The sequence below is a fragment of the Lates calcarifer genome, linkage group LG6, assembly GCF_001640805.2.
Source record: "Lates calcarifer isolate ASB-BC8 linkage group LG6, TLL_Latcal_v3, whole genome shotgun sequence".
Classification (NCBI taxonomy): domain Eukaryota; kingdom Metazoa; phylum Chordata; class Actinopteri; family Centropomidae; genus Lates; species Lates calcarifer.
The window spans coordinates 11,497,954-11,522,883 of NC_066838.1; the positions used below are offsets into that span (position 1 = coordinate 11,497,954).

Consider the following 24,930-nt stretch of genomic DNA (forward strand, 5'->3'; position numbering starts at 1 on the left):
ATCCCAGCTAGTGGTTAATGATCTGCCTGTGAGGGCTCGCTGTGTGACAGCAGTGCAGGGCACTGTGGTGCTAATGAGAGAAGAGGACGGCCAGGCCTCCCCTCCCACACATACAGCTCTTTGTCTCTCCCTCTGCCCCCCATCATTAGCTTAATGTGGCCCTCTCCCTCAACTAAAAAGGCCACTGCCAGTTTGGCAATGGATTCACAGATGCAAATCCCTGCCCAGTGCTAATGGAGGTAAATGAAAATTAATTGATTCTCATTCAAAGGCCTTTTCACTTGCCTGTTCTCTCTCTGTGTTTTCTTAATATGCAGACCTTGCCTCTTTAACAATACGCGCTCGCCCCTCCGCCTTGACGGCTCAAACTTATTCCGATGTATTTGCCATTGCTATGCAGAGTGGACAACACAAAAGAGAGCAAGAGAGCATGTTGTCCTGACACCTAGGTATGTATGAGATGTGTACCTTTGCTCTCTGACCCAAACCATTAGCCTGGGGTGTGGCCTGATTGTTGAACAGTTAAAAGCAACCATTACTCAGCGTTCATGGTACCTGGCACCAGAGTCAAAACTTAACCTTGTTTCTAACTTGTCAAGGGATTGTGAAAAACCACAAGTGTACCAAGCAGGTATTATACTATGTTTTCAAACTTACTTAAACAGGGTCATGTTTGTACTCCATCTTAAAATACATCTGATCAAGCTAAAGCTTCACAATCAGAGCCGACTGTAATCACAGGCTGACTCGAAACACCTGCTACCGTGTAACCAAGGAACAGAAGTAAGTTGCAGGAGCCTACATTAAAGGGACACTCCACTGACTTTACATAAAACAGTTGTTTAATGTCTTTTGTTGGAGATTTCTGAAGTTTGAAAAAACAAATAAATCCTAAGATGTTATCAGAGTTATCCCAGCTTAGGCTCAAGACTTTTAACAGAAAGCCTGCATTGCAAATTAAAGGTGTGGGGTTTGAAAGAAGTGACAATTTAGGCCATTTAGACCGCTTCAATGGTCTGATTGAGGATTCTGTCCAGTTGCATGATGTGAAATGTACAATCCAGCATTTTTGGAGCCATATTATTCCATATTGGAAATGAAAGATCAGCATAAATTAGATTCTGCTGCTGAAATTTCGAGCATTCTTTTTTAAAAAATCTGCCTCTTGTGAGTTCCCAAACTATTTAGAAGTGCAATACCAAATCCCCGGACATCCCCTTTAAACTTCAAACAAAAAACAAAACAGGAAACATGAATTCTCTTTGAACCATCCTCTACCTTCTGCTGATAAAATTTCTTCCTCCATCCACAGTTTCGACAGGCTAGAACCTTCCTCCTTGTTTTGTAACGTCTTGAGATTTGATAGCAAGCAGGTAATCAGCCCCATCAACACCTCTTGATACAGCCATGATAATGAGGTATGATGGATAGAGGCGTCACATGTGGAAGATAAGGAGGCTCGGCTTGGGTGCCTTCTGCTCCGCCGCTGCCTGTCCGGCCTGTTTGTTTACCAATCAATCGATCACCCTCTGTTTTTCTTTTGTCATTAACCAAACCTCCTGTGCTCCTTTTCCTTCTCCCCCTCTCTCTTGTGGGCCAGAGGAGCAAAAAAACAGAGGAGTGGTGAAACATTAACCAGACGGAGGAGAAGTGACAGTGATGAAATGAGCCTGGAGGGATGATGCCGTTGTTATCTACCAATGGGACGATTGTTCCTGAGCCTGTAAACTGCTACCCAGGGTCAGATGAGGGGTCACCGTGGACTTTCAACCAGACTTTATCCTCTGGATGAGACAAAGGCTCATTATGGTGATATACGAGACCATATTAGACAAATATATGACTTCAGAACTAAAAAGACAAAAGCAAATGCATAGCTTTTATGCCTTTTCTGAACAAACAGGATGTTATTTGCAGCAGTGATGCAGTTAAAGGAATTTTTAAGGTGCATCAGAGTTGACATGAATGGATGTATAGCTATTATAACTGCGTGAGAGTCTCATTACTGTGTATCTGGTTGAATTTATGGAAAGCTGTGAAAATTGCTCACGTGGTGTTTATCTCACTGAGTGAAAAACATCACGACCTCCCAGGAAGTACCATTCATATAAAACTGAATCACATTCACTGGCTTTGGCCAATGACAGATAGCTTTACATCATTCCAGAGACCATACCGTGAGACCACAGCGCCCATCAAATTAACAAGCAAAAATGTAGAAAAATTCACCCAAACCCCCCCACCACCACCAACATACACACACACACACACCCTCGCCCTATTCCAAAGTTCACACATTCAAAATCACACAAAAACCAACACGTTTCAGAATCTCAAACCAATCAAACCCAATAAAACTAACAAAGCTGGGCAAGTTTTTTTGAGTAGGGTATGAAAGAAAACGAGAGATGGCCCTACAATGAAAGCCAGTGAAAGGAGGGCCATTTGCTAAGCTATCATTCATGAGGTATGGGTCCCATGCCTGTACAAGCTTGCTCCCAGCTCTACACACTTGTTGCCATTGTGACACACTGGCAGAGAGAAGCCTCTGTAGTCCCGGGGATCAATTCAAACCCTGACAACACCACACTAAACCAGGGTGCCATTTGTTCAGAGGAACCCCCCGAAACCCCTCTCCCCATCTGTCAGGGGGCCTCTGAGGCACTTTGTGCCTATGTGTATGTGTGAATGTGAGTGGGTGGGAAAGGGGGAGTGAGAGAGGAGGTTAATCAAGATTTTGATGCGGACGGGAGTGGGAGGAGGGCCTGTATGGAGGAGTGTGTGTGTGTGTGTGTGTGTGTGAGTGAGAGTGAATGTGTGGTAGGGGAGCACGTCATTATGCTGATTTTCCTTTTTCTTTCAAGACGTTAGAAGAATACTTTCTTTTGCGTTCCTTTCCCCTTCAGGCAGGCAGTCTTCTGCCACCTATGCTGCCCACTTTTATGCTACGGCAAGGGTGGTCAGAGGAACAGAAATCTGGGAATCAGGTCAATTATGGACGGTGGCTTGCTGATAAGAGTGAAAGAAAGCGAGAAAGAGAAAGAAGGAGTACCAGGGGAAGGGAGCGAGACTGCTGTTTTTTTAATCACTGGGTTGAATACTGCTGGGTCACCGCAGCAAGCCTGGCCTGACCTGACCGCCTGTTTTGTCAGATCTGTTGTGACGCTCCTAACTAGATCTGTTCTCATACAGACCTCCCCCTCGAGTGCCACATAAACTTTTTTCTTTCTTTGTTTTTTTTTTTTTTTTTTTTTTTTACATGGAGGTGCTTCTTCCAGTAGCTTCACACGCATCCGTGCACACCTGCAAATTCTCAGCTTTGTTTTCTATTTGTGTTCGTGCCATTGATGATGCAGAAAAGACGCGACAAAGCAGGACAACTATTCGTTCTTCACTTAATTAAGAAACCTGAAGAGTCCCTTTCAAATGCTTCCGTGCGGCAAGCCGCCTCAAAGCGCAACTCCTGTTCAGTTCACACATCCGTGGCCCTAAAAACCAACTGGGCAGTGTGTCCCGCTGACCACAGTGTTGGATTTGGGTTCATGTTGGTTCTAGCTCACAATGGGACAAGTGCTGACCTCTGGCCTTGGCACTGACCCCCTCTCTTCCAGGGGTTAGGTGCTGAGACAGATGTGGGTAAACTTCCCCATGTGAACAAGAGAGTGGGGCCCACTTAAAGGACTCTGTTTTCTCTCTCGTCTTGGAGCAAGTAAACCTCAAAGTAGAAGGTGGGTCTAATTGGGAAAGGTCTGGATATGGGGTTCAAATAGCAGTAGACCAGCTGAAGAGTACAATAGATATCAGTGAGGAATGGAGGCTCATGAAAAGGTTTTGGTACGTCCATGCTCCTAATTGGCAGTATGAATGTGTAATGAGAGGAGTTTACTAATTGGTGCAACTAATTACACCCCTCTCCATTGAGCATAAAAGGAGCAACTGAAATCTTCAACTGGAACATTTCTGGAATTATATACTGTATATATGGGAGATTTAAAACAGTATTTCAAAGAAACATATATTATAGCATTTTATATTGTCCCCAGAAGCCAAAGAATAAAACTTCAAATCCAAATGAAACTTAGAATTTTATATCTAATAGCCAAAACTCAGAAGTATCTCTTGAATGACCCCACAGTTCACAGATTTCCCAGCTTTTCTAATGTGACACCAGTAGGTGGCACTCCAGGTCTGAATGCTGTCAGATGACATGAGTGAGTTTTGTCTCATCACAGAGCTGCAGGGTGAATGAGTCCACTCAAATGTTCACTCTGAGATCAGATGATGACTCTTATTCACCAGCATAAACATGTAACAGAAGATAGAAATAATGAAAGGTAGTTTCTTTCTTGTGTGTATATGATGTTAGTTTGTAACATAGTCCCACAGTTTCCAGAAATTTGTCATCTTCTTTTCAGTCAGTCTGGTGCTTATTTAATGCATGATTCTCAATATATTTAATATTTAATTGGTATCAGTTTACATTTTACTGTAGACTTGATAGTTTGAAATCTGTCCAAAGACTGAGAGAAATGTCTTCAACCCTGGAACACATCAGGGAATAAAGATACAGTAAAGGCTTATACGAGGTGTGAGAGGTTCAAACTCTCTATCAGCCTCTAGTCTATTTTGTTTTACATGACTAGAATTCAAATTGCAAATATATACATTTTCTTCACTTAATTTACCTAGCTGCTTTAGTTACTAGCATTTTTACGGAGCAAGGTTTTGTATGAGAAATATTCATTGAGTTGATGAAACATGATTGGTTTTTGGAGTTTAAATAAGCCACCAACATAGATAAGTTACACTGACATTGATCATCCTTCACTACGACTAAACTTTAAACTTTGATGTACGCTTTAATACTAAACTATGCTTTTAAATGTGAGTACATTTACCACTGTTGTTCATTGCTTAACACCCTTAAAATGTTGAGGATTTAGTCTGACAAGATGTTGTTAGCTGTCATTCATTTATTTTAGAGTAAAACTATAAATCAAAGCTCATCAGGGGAAAAATCCCACTTATACACTTATGAGACCTTTTATGACATCTTTTGCACTTAGTAGATTTTAGCACAATTGTTTTGCAGTTTTTACACACAACGTGTGGCTAAATTTGCTTTGCCAAGCGCAAGCGAGGCTGGATTTCTCATTTTGGTTGCCGGGGTTATCACCAGTAATTTTTACATGCCAGTGAAATACCAAGCTAGAATTCTGCTGGCTCCTGTCTGGTGAGTGCGGGTGAAACTAATAACTGAAAGCAACATAAGAATGGGATACCACTACAGAGACAATGGCTAAGAAAGGTAATAACAGGCAATTTAAATCATCCCAAATGGGACAGCCTGGTTGGATTCAGGGGAGACCTTTTCTTCAGCCTTTCAGATGCAGCCCAAAAATGTGAGGGGTGTCAGCCCGGAGCAGCATCTCTCCCAGTGTGTCAGTGGGAGTACGAAAGCCCTGAGTGTCCTGAGTGTGAACTTCTCATTTTTTCCGTGGCCGAAGAGTCATAAATGTCTTGTTCCTATTGTGTGGGAACTCATCTTGGACATTGTCCCCGTGGCTTTGCCCACCAGTAGCCAATAAGTGGAACATGGTCTCCTATTGAGCAGTAGTCTAGCATTCCTAGCATTTCCAGTCGGCTGTCTGGCATAAGGTCGGAAGAGACACCGTCAAGCCGAGAAACCTTGTTTTGGTCCCTTTTCCTGGTGAGGAGGCTTTGGTTGTCTCCAGATTGGAATGTCATTGTCTTCAGGATGTTTTTCAGAACCAACACAGACTCATTTTGATCTGATGCAGAAGCCAAACCTATGACACAATATGACCAATATGTGAGATACTTTAACAACTGCTGACCGCAGAGGCTAGTTTGTCAAAACCTGCTGCTTTGTGACTCTTTTTATTCTCAGAATGAGGCAATATTTTTTCCCCAAAACTAGTAACAAAAATTTAAGAACTCAATTTGCGGTGTGCACATCCCACACCTGCATTCTTGATAACTGTATGTGCTGTATACATCATTTATTAAAGGAATGGTTCAACAAATTTGGGGAACTACACTTAGACTTAAATAAGATCAATAGCACTCTAACCTAAAAATGAAGCTAAAGTAAGGAGGCATAGAGACTAAAAATGTGGAAAAAGCAAGGCTCTGTCCCAAGTTTGAAAATATTCCTATATCAACACCTGTAAAGTGTATTTAGGCTTTTTTACCTTTGGCAAGAGCCAGGCTTTCTGTTTCCCCATCCTCCCACTCTTTCTGTTAAGTCAAATTAGCCACCTCTTAGCTGATGATATCATATACCAGGACATGGCATCAGTCTCTTCATCTAATTCTTCACATTATGCTATTCTTTTTCTTTAAAATTGTTTATTTTTTTCTGACTTATCTAATGATTCCTTTTCTGAAAAACTGGATAGTTTTAGCCTTTCATGACACCCTTATTCAAATTCCCCTCCCCAATTTTAATTCAAATTAAACTATTAAATTAAACTAAACTCTAGTTGAACTACTCATGTCAAGTCAAGTCAAGTCAATTTTTATTTATATAGCGCCAATTCACAACAGAAGTTATCTCGAGGCACTGTACATATAGAGCAGGTCTAGACTGTACTCTTTATCTTATAACATTTACAGAGAGAAACCCAACAGATCCCACCATGAGCAAGCACTAGGCGACTGTGGCAAGGAAAAACTTCCTTTTAAGAGGCAGAAACCTCGAGCAGAACCGGACTCAAGGTGGGTGGCCATCTGCCTCGACCGGTTGGGTTTAGACAGAACTCATGACCCACAAACATATTAAACATGTGACAAGGGATCGCACAAAGACCTTGCTTAGTCTTCAGGGGAAATATGCCCAAAAGGTTCGAAACCAGTACTACAAGTTGGTTAATTAGATATAAAGCAGCTCCAGAAAGGCTTTGATGATCATAAGAAGGCTCAAGACTGATTTCTACCCTCATGAGAAATTTGCTGATGTTCAGGACTACTGACAAAACTGCTCACACACAGGTCATACAACACCATCAAATAATGTGTGAATTCTGTTTTCAGGGTGGATTTCCTATTCAAGGTAGCCCCTCACAGTCTAATATCTTCCATCGCTGGGGTTCCTTCCTGCCTCCGCTGCTTCTGCTCCAAATTAAATGAGTAGAGAGGAGAGAGGGTGCAGCATCCCGGGCTGTGTCGGGGTCCGCCATGAATTACAGTGAATGAATGAGCTGAGTCCCTGGAGGGCAGGAGACGGGCCTGACGCTCGGGCCTGTAGCTCAGTGAAGGCATCTGCCTAATCAACACTCCAGTGGGAGTCCTTGCTTCATTATGAACTCAACAGTAATTCCCAAGAAAGGTAACTAAGGACATGTCAGTAGGAGTTGGGGATTGATAACTTTCACAATGGTGCCATTTGCCTTTCCCTTTTTAATGAAAAGTGCTCACAGTAGTAAGATGTTTCTTTGGCTCCTTACAGCACACAACAGTTTGTCATCAGATATAAAAGTTAAAAGAAAGTGTTTCTTCTGTAGCTCATTGTTTTTTTTTTTTTGTTTTTTTTTTTTAAATCAATTTACTGCCCATCACATGAATATTATTACATTTTGACTTCTTATCTCTAGAGTTTGCCTGTTGGAAAATTGAACTGAGATATTCTATATTCTTATTTTAGAAGGGGAACTGAAAAGGCAAACTTTTCTATTTTGTCCTCAATTGTCAGTTTATATTTATATTTATGCAAGCAACACAAAGACAATCCAATCCATAGAGTGGATAAGGAATATTAACTTTTACTTGCAGTCATGAGCAATGCAAAGATACATTGCAAAGATTTTTCTCAGCTATGCCACTGACACAGAAGTAAACACTTAGGTAGATTATATAAAGAAAAAAGATTGATCTTAAAGAATGAATCAAGTTATTTACAACTTGGGTCTTGCGTTCGTAGTTTTGACCATCATTCCCTCTGTCATGCTTGCAGCTCTGTGAGGCTGTACTTTGGCCTAGTGGTGCATTGCTAACATCAGTGTGCTAACATGCTCATATTGTTAACATGCTGATGTATTTAGCAGGTATAATGTTTGCCACTATCTTAGTTCAGTGTGATAACATGCTAGCGTTTGGTAATTAGCACTGAACAAAAAGTACAGCTGAGGCTGTTGAGAATGTTATTAATTTTGTACGTATTTGGTTATAAACCTAAGAGATGAATACACTAAAATTTTGACCCGATGATGGCACTAGATGAGAGGCTGAGCAATCGCCAAAATTATCACAATTCATCCTGTGGGGGGTATGAACAACTGTACAACATTTCATGGCAATTCATCCAATAGTTGCAAAGATATCTCACTCAAAACCAAAAATGTCAGCCTGTCCAACCATGCCACAAGCATGGCTAATAATATTGTACTCATTGGGTTAATTGCTAAGGTCTGGGAACACAGTGACACTGTTAAAGACAAGTCAGTTTACAGACTAACTGTGGTTTGACATACAGTACCTGTCGTGGCTGTATATGCACATTTTCCTGAGACAAGGGATTTGTACTGACATTTCAGGTGTGACTGCTTTCACATTTTTTCCTCCAAATTAAGTGCTTTAGTTTTAGTTTATGTGTTTAGATGTGGCTAAACTGTTGGCTTTTTACAACACATCTGATTGTCTGAACATTCATTTCTTGCCATGTCATTCTCTCAGAAATGACTTTGGTGAGAACAACTTTTTTTACTTTTATTAGAAATGATGGGTGAAAGTACAAAAATAAATTGCAATATCCTACAATTTTCTTTTAATCTCACATAAATGTAGACTCATTTTATTGTGTCATTTGTTTTTTGATCCTCTCATACCATGAAGATATTGTAGTTACCACATATCAACTGCCTAGTATTGACAAATCTTCCTCTTTTCTCACAGATGAGGGGAAAGTTGATGAGGGACATTAACTCTTACTTGCAGTCATAAAACAAAGTGTTAAAGTGAAAACAGCATGCACAGTGTGTAAGTGAACCCTGGGGCCCAATGTTTTACCGCTCTAGATTTAAAGTCTCGTTACTAGGAGATTATTAGACTTAATCTAGTAAAGAGGAGCATGAAGTTCCGATCACCCTGAAGGCTTCTGAGAGCCTTTCGAAACAGTAGGGGAATTCATCCGAGCCGGCCATATGCTACCTCCCTCATGCCTTCCTCTCTGAGGGGGGAGAGGTGTGGCTAATTCTGCAGTGAAGCCCATTCAAACATCACCTGAGGCACTTAGCTGGCAGGTAGCGCCTCAGCCAGCGGTCAGAGCAGTTCCATGTGTTGTGAATGGGCTGGGATGTTGTTGTTGATGGAGCACCGGGTCACCCGCGGTGTGGAGGAGGGTGAGCTCTGCCTCGGGGTAGGTGGTGGCTGGAGAGCAGGGGAGCAGTGAGGTGCAGACTGTGACCGTCTGGGGGGGGGCCCTTTGAACTGCAGGCTGCAGGTGGAATGTGCTTAGTCAGCAGGTCACTTTTTTCATCCTGCTTAAGGGGTGAGCCTGGAGAGTCAAGCTAATGCTAATTGTCCTTGATGTGGTGGTCCGTGACCAAGATTTACCAGTCATTATGACCAATCCATTGTCCATATTCATCACCATCAGCAACCCAGACTCTTCCTCTTTGATCTGACCAAACCAAAGGCTGAGTATAACCCAGGATATTTTTAGAAGGTTTTCATTCATCTGAGAAATTGATTGCAGAGAAGAGGAAAAACTTAAAGGTGCACAAAGGCCTTAATGCAGATTCAGACTCTGCAACCAGGATGACCTGGCACTGTATATCTCTACTCTAGTATTGGATAGGATAGGTCCCAGTGATGACCTGCTGAGTTTCTTTCACCTGACACTGTGCATGCTCAGGACCAACAGTCTGTAGGAGGAGAGAGCCTTGGGGCCACAGCTGCTGTTTTTACTGGCTGAATAAACCCATGATGTCCTCCCTACTGTTTCATTCAACACAAATTTCAGGGCAAGTGATCCTCAAGTTTTGCAAGGCAAATAACTGATAAATGGGTGAAAAAAACACACCTAGCTTTCAGGCATGTTTACTACATAGAACCATATATTAAAGAGTGTAATTAGAGCAAAGAGAACGCTTCCTGCCCCTGGCATTTCAGGTAGATGTAAAGAGGTTCTCAAAAAGCAGCCTTTAGTGTTACCTGTGATCTCACAATTGTTGAAAACAAAGCTCAGTGTCTAAAGTGTCTGCTATTTGAAAGACAAAAATACAGCTAAGTAGGCCAGATCTGTTTTGGTTGTTCAAAATATGTTGAAGTGAGTGTTTAATGAGGACATTTTTGTGATGGCAAGTTTTTTCAGACCCAGTATGGCAGTATCTTTTGAAACACTTTGGTGGACATCATAAACTGTTGTATGACCTTGTCAGTGATGGCTGTGTGTCCTGTAATATAAGCAGCACAATCAATCTTTGTAAATATTGTATTATGGCTGCTAATTTAACAAACAACAAAAATGGCTTGATGTAGAGAAAAATACCTTCACAGATTTGTGGCTCTCACTTAGGAGGAGTTTGATAATGGGTCAGGTAGAGTGTGGCTATACAACGCAAGACTGAAAGTTTTTTTCCTCTGGATATCTTGTAAACATCATTGTGATTAATATGATTTTACAGATAACACCACTATTTCTGTAAAAACCCTGTCACGTGATATGGTTGGGTCGGTTTTGGATTGTACTTTTTTGTAATTGTTTTCATTTCAGTTAATTGATGCTGTCACTTAGTGTACATTGCTTGGGCAGAATGTTCATTTCTAAATATGAAACCGCACAATGTGAAGCCATATGAAAAATTCACTACACATGTATGCATAACTCTAAAGCCAAATTCCACTAACAGGGCATTTTTGTTTAGATACTATGATGTCAAAGAGCGACGTGAATTCCTGAATGCAGTCTGTGTGACTGGAGCCACATGACTCAGGGGACCCTGCTATTCCTTCAGTGGAATCCCTTTGTTTCTACCCAGACCCAGGGCATCTGACCACAGGGGCTCCAGACCGTCGGAGCATTCACCACATACGCACAGGCACACCTCAGCATCACCCCCATACCAACAACTGACAGGAGTAAATACTCACATAGTCACAGCAAACAACTCCCCCGGAAACAACAAGGGTGAGATTTGTTGGTGAGAATGAAGAGGGAGAAGCTCCAGTCTGCGGCTGATGAGACGGTGGATTTGCATAAGGTGGCTAGACTTCAAAGAAAATGTATACAAAAGGTACTCGTTTTCATAATTGTTTTACAGGCTGTTTCTACTGATACCATCAACACAAAGAGTTATAAACTTTCTGTCTGACTTTTATGAAGGGGAATCAGTGAAAGGGTTCCTGGTGGGTTAACAGCGAGCTAGGCGTGCCTCCGCTAAGGGAACAATTAAACAGATTAAGCTTGATCAACTCAGAGCTGTTGGAGCATATACTGTATATCTGATGGTGCTCTGCGCTGTATATTATGCTGCAGCAGTCCCCGCTGTGCGTCACACTGCTGCTCACAGCCGGCACATAAAGGGCCCTCGGCCCTCGTGGGTCCCCTGTTAGCCCCCAGCCAGCCTCCAGGTGGGCGCTGCTAATGAGCCCCGGTCGTAGCTCCGGCGTGGGCCTCTTCTTCCCAGGGTTGAAGGGGGCCACAGAGGGGGCAGAGGGGGTCTGCTGGCTGGGTCAGCACCAGGCAGGGGGCTGGGGATGGGAGAAGAAAAAGAAGCACAAGAGGGAGAGCTGAAAATCACACTTTTCAGACCTTATTAATGGTGAGTTTGTATATGAGTGTGGGAAGATCGAGTGTGAGGGCCGTGCAAGGAAAAAGGTTGTGCCACATGGTGCATCAAGAAACAGAAGTCCACTTTGTGCTCTTTGATCTGTGTTTATTGTAATTGACTGCACAGTAGTCCACTTGTTTCCGTGCTTGTTGAATGGGCCAGGCGGTAGGTTCTCTTTGCCTTTACAGTGTGAGATATTCCAGAGTAAACAGCCGCTCCCTCGGCCGCGATGTGATACACGTGAAAAGAGACCGCAGTGACTAATGGCAGTGTTTGTCTGATGCTGCCAGCCTCCGCTTTTGTTTCCTGGCCTTTTGATGTGATTGATACATAGTGTTTTCAAAGACACAAATCGTCTCCTCTGCTATGTTTGGCCCAAAATAAAAGTTAAAGGGAGGGTACGTGCTGTGAAATGTGTGAATCTCCACATCAGAGGGAAAAGGAAGGGCGGTGGTGTTTGCAGTTTAGGGAGGACTTTGATGATGGGGATGATGCTCGAGGTGACCACAGACATGGAAATGCCATGGTCTGTGGTTCCACGCATTGTGCATGCTAGTCATTGCTATAATCGGATGATTTTGGCAATGATTAGTATTAACAGATGGTTTTCTTTTTTTCTATTTTACTCTGGATATGAAAGAATCCCAGCAACCTGCCCAGCTAGTCTTTGTCCTTTGTTTTACCTCTGGCCCTGTGCAGGAATGTGCTGAGCTCAGCCTCAGCAAGAAAACTGTGTCATAAAGGATCGAGTCTTCACCAGCGTCTTGCAAAGTCAGCATCTTTTGCTCTCTGACTGCTGGAAAGTGATTTGTCTGATAGTCGAGATCCTGCCTTTCTCAGGGTAAAGTCTGTTTTTAATGTTAATAAGAAAAACTGTAGTACTAGTTGAGAAAACAGTTTTGATTAAGTGGGTTAAAAGACTAGACTTAAACTGAATAATGCTAAGAGGAGGGCTGTTCCAGTGCTCAGAGGCAGTGGAGTCAAAGCTCCATTGTCCTTTGTTTTTAGTCTGGACTCTGCAACAAGTAGAGGCCTCAGAGGACAGTGTGGTTTAAGAATTTTGATCTCGAATACACAACAATTAAAGCCATGGCGGTCACTGCTGACAGTGAAATGCTTCAAGCTTCCTCAACAGTGCAAAAAATATTATTTAAGCTATATAATGATGATATAATAGTGAAATAAATACAGTTTTATACTCTGGTACCAAACCGTGCAATTCTATTTAAAAATGAATTCTAAGAGTGAGAGATTTTGCAGCCTGAGCAAAGACAGTAAGACTGAGGTGATATGGGGTGTTTTTGTCAGTAATGAGGCAAATGAATTCTGCACAATTTGAAGCTGTCCACTGGTCTGACTGTAAAAACTTCACCTTTTTAATATTACACTCCTGTGATGTTTTCAGACTCACAATGGACAGTTTAAAACACTGTAGCAGAACTAGCTCTATTGTCTCTTTTACTCCACACGTTTCTTCTTCCTGGTCCCTACATTACCCACGATGGAACTCGACCATCATCGGTTTGCTCAGATTCAGGTGTGTTAGCAGCGTTTATGGCTCCTTGAGGCCACTAGCCTCAAGTAGAGATGAGGAGCAGGCTACAGAGGTCTGGTAAGCTCATACCGCACCCCCAGATTTTTTTTTCTCGTCCTTGTCTTTAGTGCTAACCATTTACCAGAATCCATGCAGTTCCCTCTGGAGCTACAAAAGGCTTTGTACAACTTTTTTCACATATGCAGCAGTGCTCCGCAAGACCTGTGTAGTGGAAACAGACTTTGATGTGTAAAACCGGTGAATTCCCATTGAAGGCAAGTTAATTATACATTACATTGACCTAGGCACAAGGATATAGATAATGAAAGAATTTAACCAATTTTGGATGATATAAAGTTGATGATGGATCTGTCAGTGTCACCAACAGTCTTCTACCCAGCCTGCACCCTGTCCTCTTCTGCCTGTCACCTCGTCCCTGAGAACATGCACTCAAAGATTATGGCTTTTTTCTGGTTCTCTATCCTCCTTTATGGTGGTAAAAAAAAAAAAGAAAAGTTGGTTTTATTGGGGCGCCATTTTTGCGTGTGTTGGATCTCCTGTGGTGCTGGTCAGTCAGGATGGAATACCCCTGCTTCATGGGTTCACATCAGCACCATAAAGGAGTCTTTGTCACCCATGAGCGGGGTCATCTCTCTCCTCCACCGGCCAATAAATGTTCACATTCTCCACCTTTCTTATCATTTTGTTTAGCTCACGGGTCCCAAACAATAGTGCAAAGACTGACTGAATGAATAAAGGATTAATTTGCATTGATTTTGCTCCTCCACAAAAGGAGTCATTTTTTGGTCAAGGAGAACTAGAAAGCAAAGCATTTTTTCAACCAACAAAAATGAACAAAAAGATCAACAGCACCTTTTAATATGGTTATCAAGGATCTCAAAATTGCCGCTTTGTGTTACATATTAGTTTGAAGGATTTTCCACTTGGTCTGTAGACATAGATTGACTGTGACTTTTGTGTGGAATTTACGCCTTTGGTTACAAATTGAGAAAAACATCAGTCTAAGTAATTTGAATAATTTGGCCTGTGAGGTTCTATACAAATCGAAACTGATTGAGGAGTCCGTATGTTAATTCAGAGACAACTGTGTCTTTTTCTGCTCTGTGTTTGCCTGTTTGACTTATTCAGCAGCATTCACCACAGCCTGTGAAAAATCTTGTTCTCCTTTTACATGTGTTTGGTTTGGCTGGAATGGATTGGACACAATCTCAGTTTCAACCAAAGGAAGAAAAAAAAACAGTGATTTTCTGCCTGATTTTTCTGGGTGTATATTGTTCATTTGGTCACACTGACATTTGGTATGAAAGACAAATGAATAAAGCAAGAAACCTTGTTTAGAAATATTTTTAACTGTGGTTTTGACAATTACAGGTTGTTTTACTCAAGACGTTGCCAGGAAAATGATTTTTAAAAAGTGATTTCAGCAAAATAAAAACCAAACCATAAAAGATGGACTTTAATGTTTATGATGTATTAGCAGCTGTCTGTATGAGCCTTACTGAAGAAAAAGTTAGAGTTAGAGTTAAATTGTGAAAAACAATTTTTTTGTGTGTGAGCTAACATTGGTCTTTATTAAGACCACAAACTATAAAATCTGTTGTACGTCATGTGTAAAGCATGCCAGGAAAAAACAAATGAACAGGACAAGTCAAGGTTAAGAGGAAAATATGCATATTGTTGCACTCAAGCAGCATTTCTTTGACACTAAGACGATTTTTTAGATTTTCTTTGCCCTCCACGTTTGATCCTTTGTCTTTGCAGTGCCCACCCTCTGTTTTAAATCCAAGAACTTCTATGCAGAGGGATGAGGGGGCTGCCAGTCCCATGGAGTGCAACCTTGTTCAAGAGTGCCCGAGAGGGCCATATCTGTCATAGCACATTCCACTGTGGAGCTATGATATGAATGAAGTGCTGTGGTGTGCCCAAGCTGCAAGTGTGGAGCTCAAAGGGGTTGCTGAAATGCTGTAATGTAATTATGTGGACAGTCTCTCAGATCCATTAGCTTGAAATGGTTCTACAGCCCCCATTCAGTCAGTGTGCTGCCATGTCTTTTCTCAGAGGGGGGGCTCTGAAGTCATCTGAAAAGACCTCCTCTGTACTCATTGTGCTCATTGTCTTTGTAAGCCTGTTATTAGTGGGGGAATCAAGTTACGACACACCACTGATGAGAACTTTAGAGATTTTACAGTTACAGGTGGGGGGTGTATTCTTAACAGGGCATCTGTGTGTGTTAATCAAGTCAAATTTGTGGAGAAAGAGTTGATTTCACTGTGGGATTGTGAACTTTCCAAACTTTTGCCTTTTTTAATGACTATTACTGAGTTCTTTATCAAGAAGTACAAAGTTAGAATTGATTATCTGATTATTCATTGGTGTCACCACATTGTTTCTGATGATCTGAATTATCTTCTTGCCTACATGACTATTTATGTTCATTATGTGAGAATACTTCATGACTTGAATAGTTCAAAACAATTAAAACAAACTCTCAGAAAACAAATGTACTCATATCTTATAAAATATTATGGAAATGATTTTCTCCCCTGGTAATAAAATTACATCTTGGTATTTTAATGCCACAAGTTTCTAGATATTCTTACCAAAACATATTTTGTTGAGGAGAGAAAATATGCTCACAAAACCATATCTTTTCATTTGATAGTGGAGATTTTTAGAGAGAGAAAGAACATGATGATTTAAATGGGTAACTATTTTAACCACTTTGTATAACAGGCACGTCTTGCAAATTTTAAACAATAACATCGTATTTATTTCACTTAAAAACTATTTAGCAAGTTGGCTGTGAAAACACGTCTCTCATCCAAGTGTCCAGATAAAAGTAGAGATTGCATTAGCCTTGTAGTTTACAAAACATCCTTTAAACATTTATTTAGGAATCAAATTAAAGGTTCCAGCAATTTCCAAAATTTGATTTGGTGCTTTGTGTTTACCTAATCTCTGGCATTCACACAGACACCGGTGGAAATGTCCAAATGCGTCACTGCACAACTTTAAAGGCCTTTCCCATGTATTGCAGTCTAGTGACCCATTCTAAATAACCTATATCATTGGGGAACTGCGGTTTATAAAGGAGTCCATTGGGACCTCTGCTGAAAAGGTTTTTTTGGGTGGAAGCCTGGATGAAAAGTGCAAAGAGGAGGATAAAGAAAAAGTATAGGAGATGTCAGGACGCCTTTGGAAGGAAAACAAACTGCGGAGACCAATGTGAGTTGACTTAATCTGATTAGACTAACCTCATCAACAGCCCACTTAAAAGGGAGAAGAAAGCCCTGAATTGGGGCGAGAAGCAAGAGAAAAGGGTCTCTCTCTGTTCAGAAAGCCAAAGAGGCTCCCTGAATACACCACATTGTACTGGACATGCTGGTCTGCAGATGGCAAAATGACAACAAGCCGCTTGAAAAGTGAAGCAAATATAATTGATCTCAGGGTTTTTTGGAGGTTTTTTTTTTTTTTTTTTTGCAGGTATGAAAACAGCCAAGGGAGTAATGAGATTAAAGAAGAATAAAGTGAAAGTCCATGAAAAATACCACTTTCCCTCACGTTTGTGGTGCAAACATGCAGCTTTGAAGCCTTTGAGTGAACGCACCCACCCCTGTAATGCCATGAGAAATATTTCCAAATTCATATTAATTTATTCAAATTCCGACCTCTTATAAAGCACCCTGCAGTCGTGGTAATACATCAAACACAGAATAGTTGAACAGGAAAATAGCTGTTTTAATACCAGCACAATTGATGGGCGTAAAAAATGTTTTAATACATCTAGCCACTCCCAAATTTAAGAAATCCCTAGCAACAATACACACGAAATATCTGGTCCTGGCAGACGAAAAATCCCTTCAGATCCTTTGCCAATGTCTGTGAGGAAAAGAGTACATATTTTTTTACACAAATATTTGTTAACCTTAATTCTTCAATATTTAGTTTAATTAGATTCTGTAATGAACCATCAACCCTGTGTTTTTGGTATTCTGCAAATCCCTCTACTTAAAGTGGGAGGTGAATGCAGCAGCCACAGGTGTCCTTTCATTCAGGAGCTTAGATCTGCTGGTGTTGGGATTCTGGCTTTACTTGTTTCAGAAACCTTGCAGCACTAACTGGTACTAACAGGAGCTTTGAAGTCCTGCTGTCATCTCTGATGTGGAAACACAGCATCAAATGATCGTGTCCTGATCGTCATCATGTAGCTGGATTCGCTTTGTGTCACCAGCGGTGGAGGAAGCATTAAGATTCTTACCTTAAGTAAAAGTTGTAGTACCTCACTGTAAAAATACTCAGAGTACTGCACCAAACGTGTTACTTGAGTGGAAGTTAATAAGTATTATGCATTCATCAAAACTAAAAGCACTAAAGTTACACTGTTACCCTGGCTTTAGTTGCCACTGAGGACAGTGAGGTTATGTCTTCCATGTGCTCTCTGGGAATTTGTGGTTTTAAACAACCTAAGGGAAGTTTACATTCTGCATTTAAAAACCTTTACATTAAAGGCATTTCATAACTTTATTCCAGTATTCTTAGATTCAGTATATTTAATATTTGACAAGGTTTAGGCCAATGAATAATCGTCAAGAAAAAAGAGAGAAAGAAAGAAGGAAAGCAAAGACTAGACTAGACTTTAATGTTGGGAAATAACGCTTATGCAAAGGATTGAACACAAACTATTAATTGAACTTAGTAGATAAAAAAAAACAATTCAAATAATTAAAGGCATTTACAGATGGGGTGGGCGGTCTTTGATCCATGAACGCATATATTATATTATTACAGCATTTTACTGTTGCATTTGGTTGAAGTGGAGTTAATTTCACTATATTGTGGTAACAACCTCTGAAGAGTAACAAGTAACTAAAGCTATAGTGCAGTGAAAAATAGAATAGTTCTCTATGAAATGTGGTGCTGAAAAATGATTCAACAAAATGGAAATATTCAAGTAAAGTACAAGAGCCTCAAAACTATACATAGATATAGTGCTTGACACAAGAAAGATCAAACTGAAAATTTTACTGCTTTTGAGTGAGATTTAAGTTTCCACAGCATCCTGTTCTGTCACTTTTCTGCTTTTCCTTTATAAAATGGACACAGCATCTGAAACGTAACAAAAGCCACCCAAACAGGCACTGTGACCGCTCAGTGTTGAGAATTCATTGTGGTAAACACATCTACCAGCACTTGATTAGGGAGTGTGTATAAAGGGATTGCCCAACCGACACCACCTAATACAGATATAATTGACTCTCCTTCTGCATTCTGCACATGGATTTGGAAGTACACGGGCTCATTGTACAACAACAAATTAAGCAGGCAGCAGTCAAAAGGAGCTGCTGAGCATTCACCGGATCTGGACAACAGACTACTGAACTCTGCTAAATCTGCAAACACAGCTTCTCCCTCCTTTTGGGCCCTTTCATCTCCCCCGACATCTCCTCCTGCAGACCTCTGCCTCATGAAGCTAAGTCAAAAAGCAAGTACTTTCAGCTCTTGTCTGGTGAATGCTGATCGTCTCTTAAAAACAGCAGCGATTTCTGTTCTCTGCATTCCTCAGATCAGCCATGCCGGCATCTGCTTTAATGATGCTCTAATGACGGAGTCACTCAAAAACTTTCTTTCATTTGGAGGGGAATTCATGTTCTCTTTGTTGTCTGAGCCCAGATCTTTGAAATGCAGGAATGACGAGGGGGAATTATTAATGGATAGAATGTGAAATACCAAGAGTTGTCAGACTTTGTTGTTCTGACTTTAGATCAGGTTCAACAGGTGCTGCTCCACCTACATAGAATTATCAAACCAAAATCCCATTAACTCCACTGCTCCAGGGAGCAGTTGTGTAATCTGCGAGGAGCTCTGTAGAATTAGATCTGCATCATTTGGGCCAATCCGAAAGCAAATAAAAGCGATGTGAGCCCGAGCACACACAGCTGGCTCTTGAGACTCAGGATCCTGGGTAAACAAGTGTCCAGCATGCCTCAGCACAGCTCACCCATGGGGCGGGGGGGCATGAGCCACTGAACAATGACTGATACTCCTCGAGAGACTGGACTGAAGCAGGGCTTAGCAAAATTTTATTACATTTGGCCTGTTTCAATAGACTGCCAGGCCAAAAGAGGACCACAGACTTTGTCATCACTTTCATGATTACTATGACATCTACGCCTCCTTAGACTTTGTAATGCTCCTATTGTTGCAGTACACCCACTGATTTAACATGGAAATCTGCTGTTCACTCACGTAAAGTTTTAATTTGTATCACAGTTGCAGATTTATGAAGAGTGACCAGCAACTGTTACTCTGTTTTATCAGTGTTAGCATATAAGTTTTAATAAACTTCACTGATCATTGATGAGCACTTTTCAAAGTATGCCCCTGTGTTTTAAAGTTTGGGCTGTGTTTTTTTCTGCTTTTCATGAAGTCATTGGTTTTCATTAATCACATTATTTTATTAGCATCATCTTACAGAGATTTGAAACTGGCTCAAGTTAGGTAATAAATCACACTAATCACTGTGTCTAATTTCTTTTTTTTTTTTACAGTTCTGTTACAATAGTGTGGTAATGGAGTTAATAATAGATCCAAAAAGTTGTCGCTGCTTTACATAACGTTGTCAAAATAAAATAACATGTGCATTAAATGTTATATTATATACAACATATGATTAGTTACATGCATCATTGCATAGTTTGCATGCATGTGTGTAAGATAGTTTGTAATTTGTAAGATACACACATATATCTCAGTAAGCTGCATGTATAGGTGGTTGCAGTGCAAATCCAGCAGTGTATGTATGTGCACAATGTATGCATGTTTGTTGCCTACTAGCACATGCTTTATGTACAACATTTGTTACTGTCACTGTTTTCTTCTGTGATTTCTCTCTCATTTTTATTTTTTAAATCACCTTTTTTATTTTCATCCAACTTTATATTTCAGGGGTAAAATGAGTGAAATGTGACAGATCTTTGATTTGTTTTACCTGATAACCAATAGTTAAGATATGAGTATAAAAATAAATTCACAAGATAGAAACATTCTCATTAAAATAAAATATATTTGGGAAAAAATGCATTTAGTTTCACTTTATTATTGTTTTATTACTCTTTTTCTCCATTAATTCGGACAGTGATATGCCACCTTGTGGTCATTTAAATGCACAGAGCATTAAAGAAAGGCTTGTCTGCATATGAGGGATTAATGTGGGTCATTTTATGCCTGGATTACAGACCACAGCAAAAACTTAAGTTTGTTAGGTCACAGGAAATGCTTGGGAATCTTTTCAGAAAATTAAACACTGTAAATGGAAAAAGTAACTGCAGTGCACAGATGACCACAGGCGAATCATTACACCTCATGTAAAACATTAAACAATAACAAAAAAAAAACATACTTCTATTACAACTGATACATACATTACAGTGGACATGTAGGATACATTTAAATTACTTTATAAAGGCTTAGACCTTAAGTACGTGCACCGATTTACCTTGTTGAGTGACCTGACATCCATCATGTTAAGCTGGTCGACTGAGTCGCTAGATGGTGCTCTTCTCCTTCAAACACTGTCACACCAGGCTCCAAACATACACACAAATCTGATGGAAAGGACGTATCGACAATCAAATGTTAAGGGAAACAACTTGTGTGTTTTGATGGTTTAACACCTCCCTAACTTTTCTTTAAAATAGGTCTCCGAGACACAAAAGCTTAAGAAGTACGTGATATTCAACAGTGACATTGTTGGGATTTCGTTATTTTATTGTAGCCTGCCTTTATCTACAATGATAACGATACTGTGACTTTTTTCCGGAAAAACAAATAATGGTTTTATGTAGTTAGTTTTGCTTCTTTTCGTGAGAAAATTATACTACTGCAGCCACTATTTTTCTCATGCAGCCTAAAAGTCGAGTAAAATGTGCCTATTCTATTCTATTCTATTCTATTCTATTCTATTCTAAAATAATGTTTCCAGATTCTACAGGTTTGACTTCATACGCTCCTTGGTCTCTAGGCTGTAATCTCCGAGTTTTGGCACGTGCTCCGCGTAGACCGGAGAAGACTGTGCGCGAATGGCACGCGGACAGATGTGCCAGCCTCCTCCTCCTCCTTCCCCTCCTCTCCTTAGAGCGGCTCCCGCGCCGGGATGATTGACACAGAGCCGCTCACGCAGCCAATCGGAGAGCGCTCCGCTCATTTGCATAGAGTGGACGTATGCCATTGGCCTGGTGCGTGCTGCTGCAAACCGCCTCGCGTGCCATTACAGATGTCTTCTCCTCGGAGGCGCAAGAGGGGCCCTCAAAAATAGATGAAATGTGAATTTGTTTTCATGTTAGGCCAAGAAAATGTTTACGCTTCGAATAAATAAACATTGTTGTTATAAGTCGCAGCAGGAGTCTCCAGCTCCGAGAAAGAGGGCACACAAGTTTGGAGAGATAATAAATAAATATTCTGTGTTTATTCTGGGTATTGGCGCTTCAAACGCAACACAGACACATTTTACTATGGACACGACAGTAATCACAAAACATTTCCTCTTACATTCGTTTAGATACAGATTTCTGTAATTCCTCGAATAAACTGCACACACCGTCAAAAGTAGGTTACTGACTGTACCGAGACGCTTTGTCAGTGCTACATTCTTCCCTTAAACACACACACACTAAACACCGAGCACTGTAACATTTTTGACGAGCACCGAGCAAAGTTGGAAGCAAACATCCAGCCCCCCCTCCGACCCTCCCCAACCTCCAACCCCCCCACACCCTCTCCTTATCACTTCACAGCCCGGCCCGGCCGCTGCTGCTGCTGCTGCTGCTCCTCGCTCCGCTTTGTTGTTTGTCCCTGCAGGGCTGATTGAGCAGCGCGTGACTGACGGCCCGCGGGGGTGTTGTCCAATCAGCGCTCTGCCCCGCGTCCAATGGGTGAGTCCTCTCTGCCATTGGCTGAGGCGAGTGTGGGAAAGAATGCAGAGAGGGTTTCACACGAACTGGGAGCACGCGAGCCGTCTATAAGTACCGCCGCGGCGTGTGTCGGAGGTACAAGCTTTGAGTCTCGCGTCGCGCGGTGTAACGCACGCTCCTGTGCTCAGGTGACAGCTCAGCGATAACACAACGCAAACTGAACGTCGGGACTCGACTGCCCGGCGTCTCTTACGTCCTCTACTGCGTCGCAAAGTGAATTTCCGAAAGATTTTCATTTATTTTTCCAGCGCTTCCAAGAAAAAAAGGATTTACTTATCTACGCTTTTTTCCCTGGTTTGACCAACAATGCCAGCTGACACTATGGAAAAGCAGACGGCATCCCCTATTGCCGGTGCTCCTGCAAACGGATCACACACACCGGACAAACCGAAAAATGCCAGCGAGCATAGAAAGGTAAGAATTTTGAACATTGTGTCTTCTCTTCTTCGGTGAGAAAGTTTTGAGTTCAGAGTTGGTAATTTGGTTAATAGTGTGGTTACAATAACATGACAGGACATTCAGTTTGCAAGTTGACATCTCTTGATTGGTGGACAAGAAATTTATGTAGAATTGTTGATTCTTTGCAGTCATCCAAACCCATCATGGAAAAACGCCGGAGAGCAAGAATTAACGAGAGCCTCGGGCAGCTCAAGACACTCATCCTGGACGCACTTAAAAAAGATGTAAGTCAAGACGAATTTGACGTCTTCCTCAAGTCTTCTTCACTGATATTTATTTGGTCTTAAATGTAACTTGAATATAGACTTAGCTCTCCCCGTTTTCTTCCATAGAGCTCCAGACACTCCAAGTTGGAAAAAGCAGACATCCTGGAGATGACAGTGAAGCACTTGAGGAACCTGCAGCGCGTGCAGATGAGCGGTAAGTTCATAGAAGTGTGTCGAAAAAACATTATGAAGTCATCACGAAGCTGATGAGAGAGTAACGAAGTCAGAAATGCGTCACTGATGTCCTCTCTCTTTTCCCACACAGCAGCGCTCTCAGCAGATACCACCGTCCTGGGTAAATACAGAGCCGGATTCAACGAGTGCATGAACGAGGTCACCCGCTTCCTGTCCACCTCCGAGGGGGTGAACACCGAGGTGAGGTCGAGGCTCCTCAACCACCTGTCCAACTGCATGGGCCAGATGATGTCCCTGAACTACCCGCAGCAGGCCCCGTCCCAGCAGGCGCACCTGGCTCAGCCTCTGCACGTGCAGCTCCCATCCACCCTGCCCATCAGCGGTGCCGCTGTGGGCTCCAAGCTCAGCCCAGCGGAGGGAGTCTCCCCGAAGGTGTTCGGCGGGTTCCAGCTGGTGCCCGCGACCGACGGACAGTTCGCCTTTTTGATCCCCAACCCGGCCTTCGCTCCGGCCACGGCCCCCGTCATCCCGCTTTACGCAAACGCAGGAGTGCCCGTGGCGGTTAACGCCAGCCCGGTGCACGGCAGCTCGGCACCGACCGCAGCGTCTCCGGTTCACGGGATGACGTCCTTCTCCGGGGGGTCCCAGCAGGCGGTCAGCCCCGTGGGGGTCAGCACCGGCTCGGAGAGCGGCGAGGCCGTGTGGAGGCCGTGGTAGCTTAAGGGACAAGGAGAGACTCGTGTGAAACCAGTTTGCATTATTTTTCCAGTTTTTAGACATTTAACTGACTGCACACACAACTGATGCGGGGGTTTGAACCTGTGACTTTTCCGCTGTGGAATGGTAACTCTAACCACTTAATATAACCCCCTCCAGTAGTTCACATTGTTTCGTTTTATGGAACAGGGGTTGCCTTATGTGGCAGATATAGTTTTTATAATTTATTGTCTGATACCAACATTTGGATGTCGGTGATAAACATGCTGTACATGCAGAAGAATTATAGGAGATGTTTTGTTATGAAGTACTTTTTATGAAAAGGTTTTAGTTTTGTACAGAGTTGTTATGAATTGTTATACCAAAGCTGTGTTTTATATTCTTTGTTGTTTTGTGTTGGAAAGAAAAAAAACTGAAGTTGGGTGATGGCCCGTTGTTTTAATAAATGACTTTACAGAAATGAACCTCTTGTCCACAGCCTGTTTCTCTCACGTCCATATTGTGTTTTTGTACTTTACCCAAGAGAACAAAGGGTCATTCTGTAGTTTTAAGGCCGTGCGTAAAAGTTACTTTTCATGCGTGAAAGTCACGTTGATGATAAGTTGGGGAATATCATTTTTAAACAGACTCACGGCGACCAAAAGGAAACTGCAACCCATCGATTATGTTCCTAATATGAACTCCAACGTCAATTAATCTACTAAGTTGCAAGTGACCACCTTGTCACCAGTTTTAGCGGGAGCTCTTTACATCTGACTAACTGGAGAATGGCTCGGGGAACAATGGGGTTGTATTTTTCTATTGCTATAAAGGTAATTAAAAGTTTGAAAGGAGTCTCATCCTGTATGCAGCGGGAGCTTTAAGAAGTCTTAAACCCTATTCATGAGCCTGGGAAATGCGCTCAGGGGTTAATGTCAGTAACAGATTGCCTCAGTGAAAGGAGAATATGGAAGGATCCTCGCCTCCTTTTGTGTATCAATTGTTCAATTCCACTCCCAGTGGGCCTACACCTCAATAAAGGAGAAAACGAGGGAACT

At 41.8% G+C, this 24,930-nt stretch overlaps 1 protein-coding gene across 2 annotated transcripts; it reads left to right on the forward strand.

Moving 5' to 3' along the window:
* Positions 1–22,373: 22,373 nt before the first annotated feature.
* Positions 22,374–24,357, forward strand: her9 (hairy-related 9). Of its 2 annotated transcripts, none has more exons than XM_018666194.2 (4): positions 22,374–22,730; positions 22,904–22,999; positions 23,108–23,195; positions 23,310–24,357. In XM_018666194.2, exons 1-4 carry the CDS (start codon positions 22,623–22,625, stop codon positions 23,891–23,893), a joined length of 876 nt encoding a protein of 291 aa, XP_018521710.1. In that variant the 5' UTR covers positions 22,374–22,622; the 3' UTR covers positions 23,894–24,357. The 2 variants fall into 2 exon arrangements, with proteins under 2 accessions (XP_018521710.1, XP_018521709.1); XM_018666193.2 differs by having other exon boundaries at positions 22,375–22,730; positions 23,307–24,357.
* Positions 24,358–24,930: the final 573 nt, after the last annotated feature.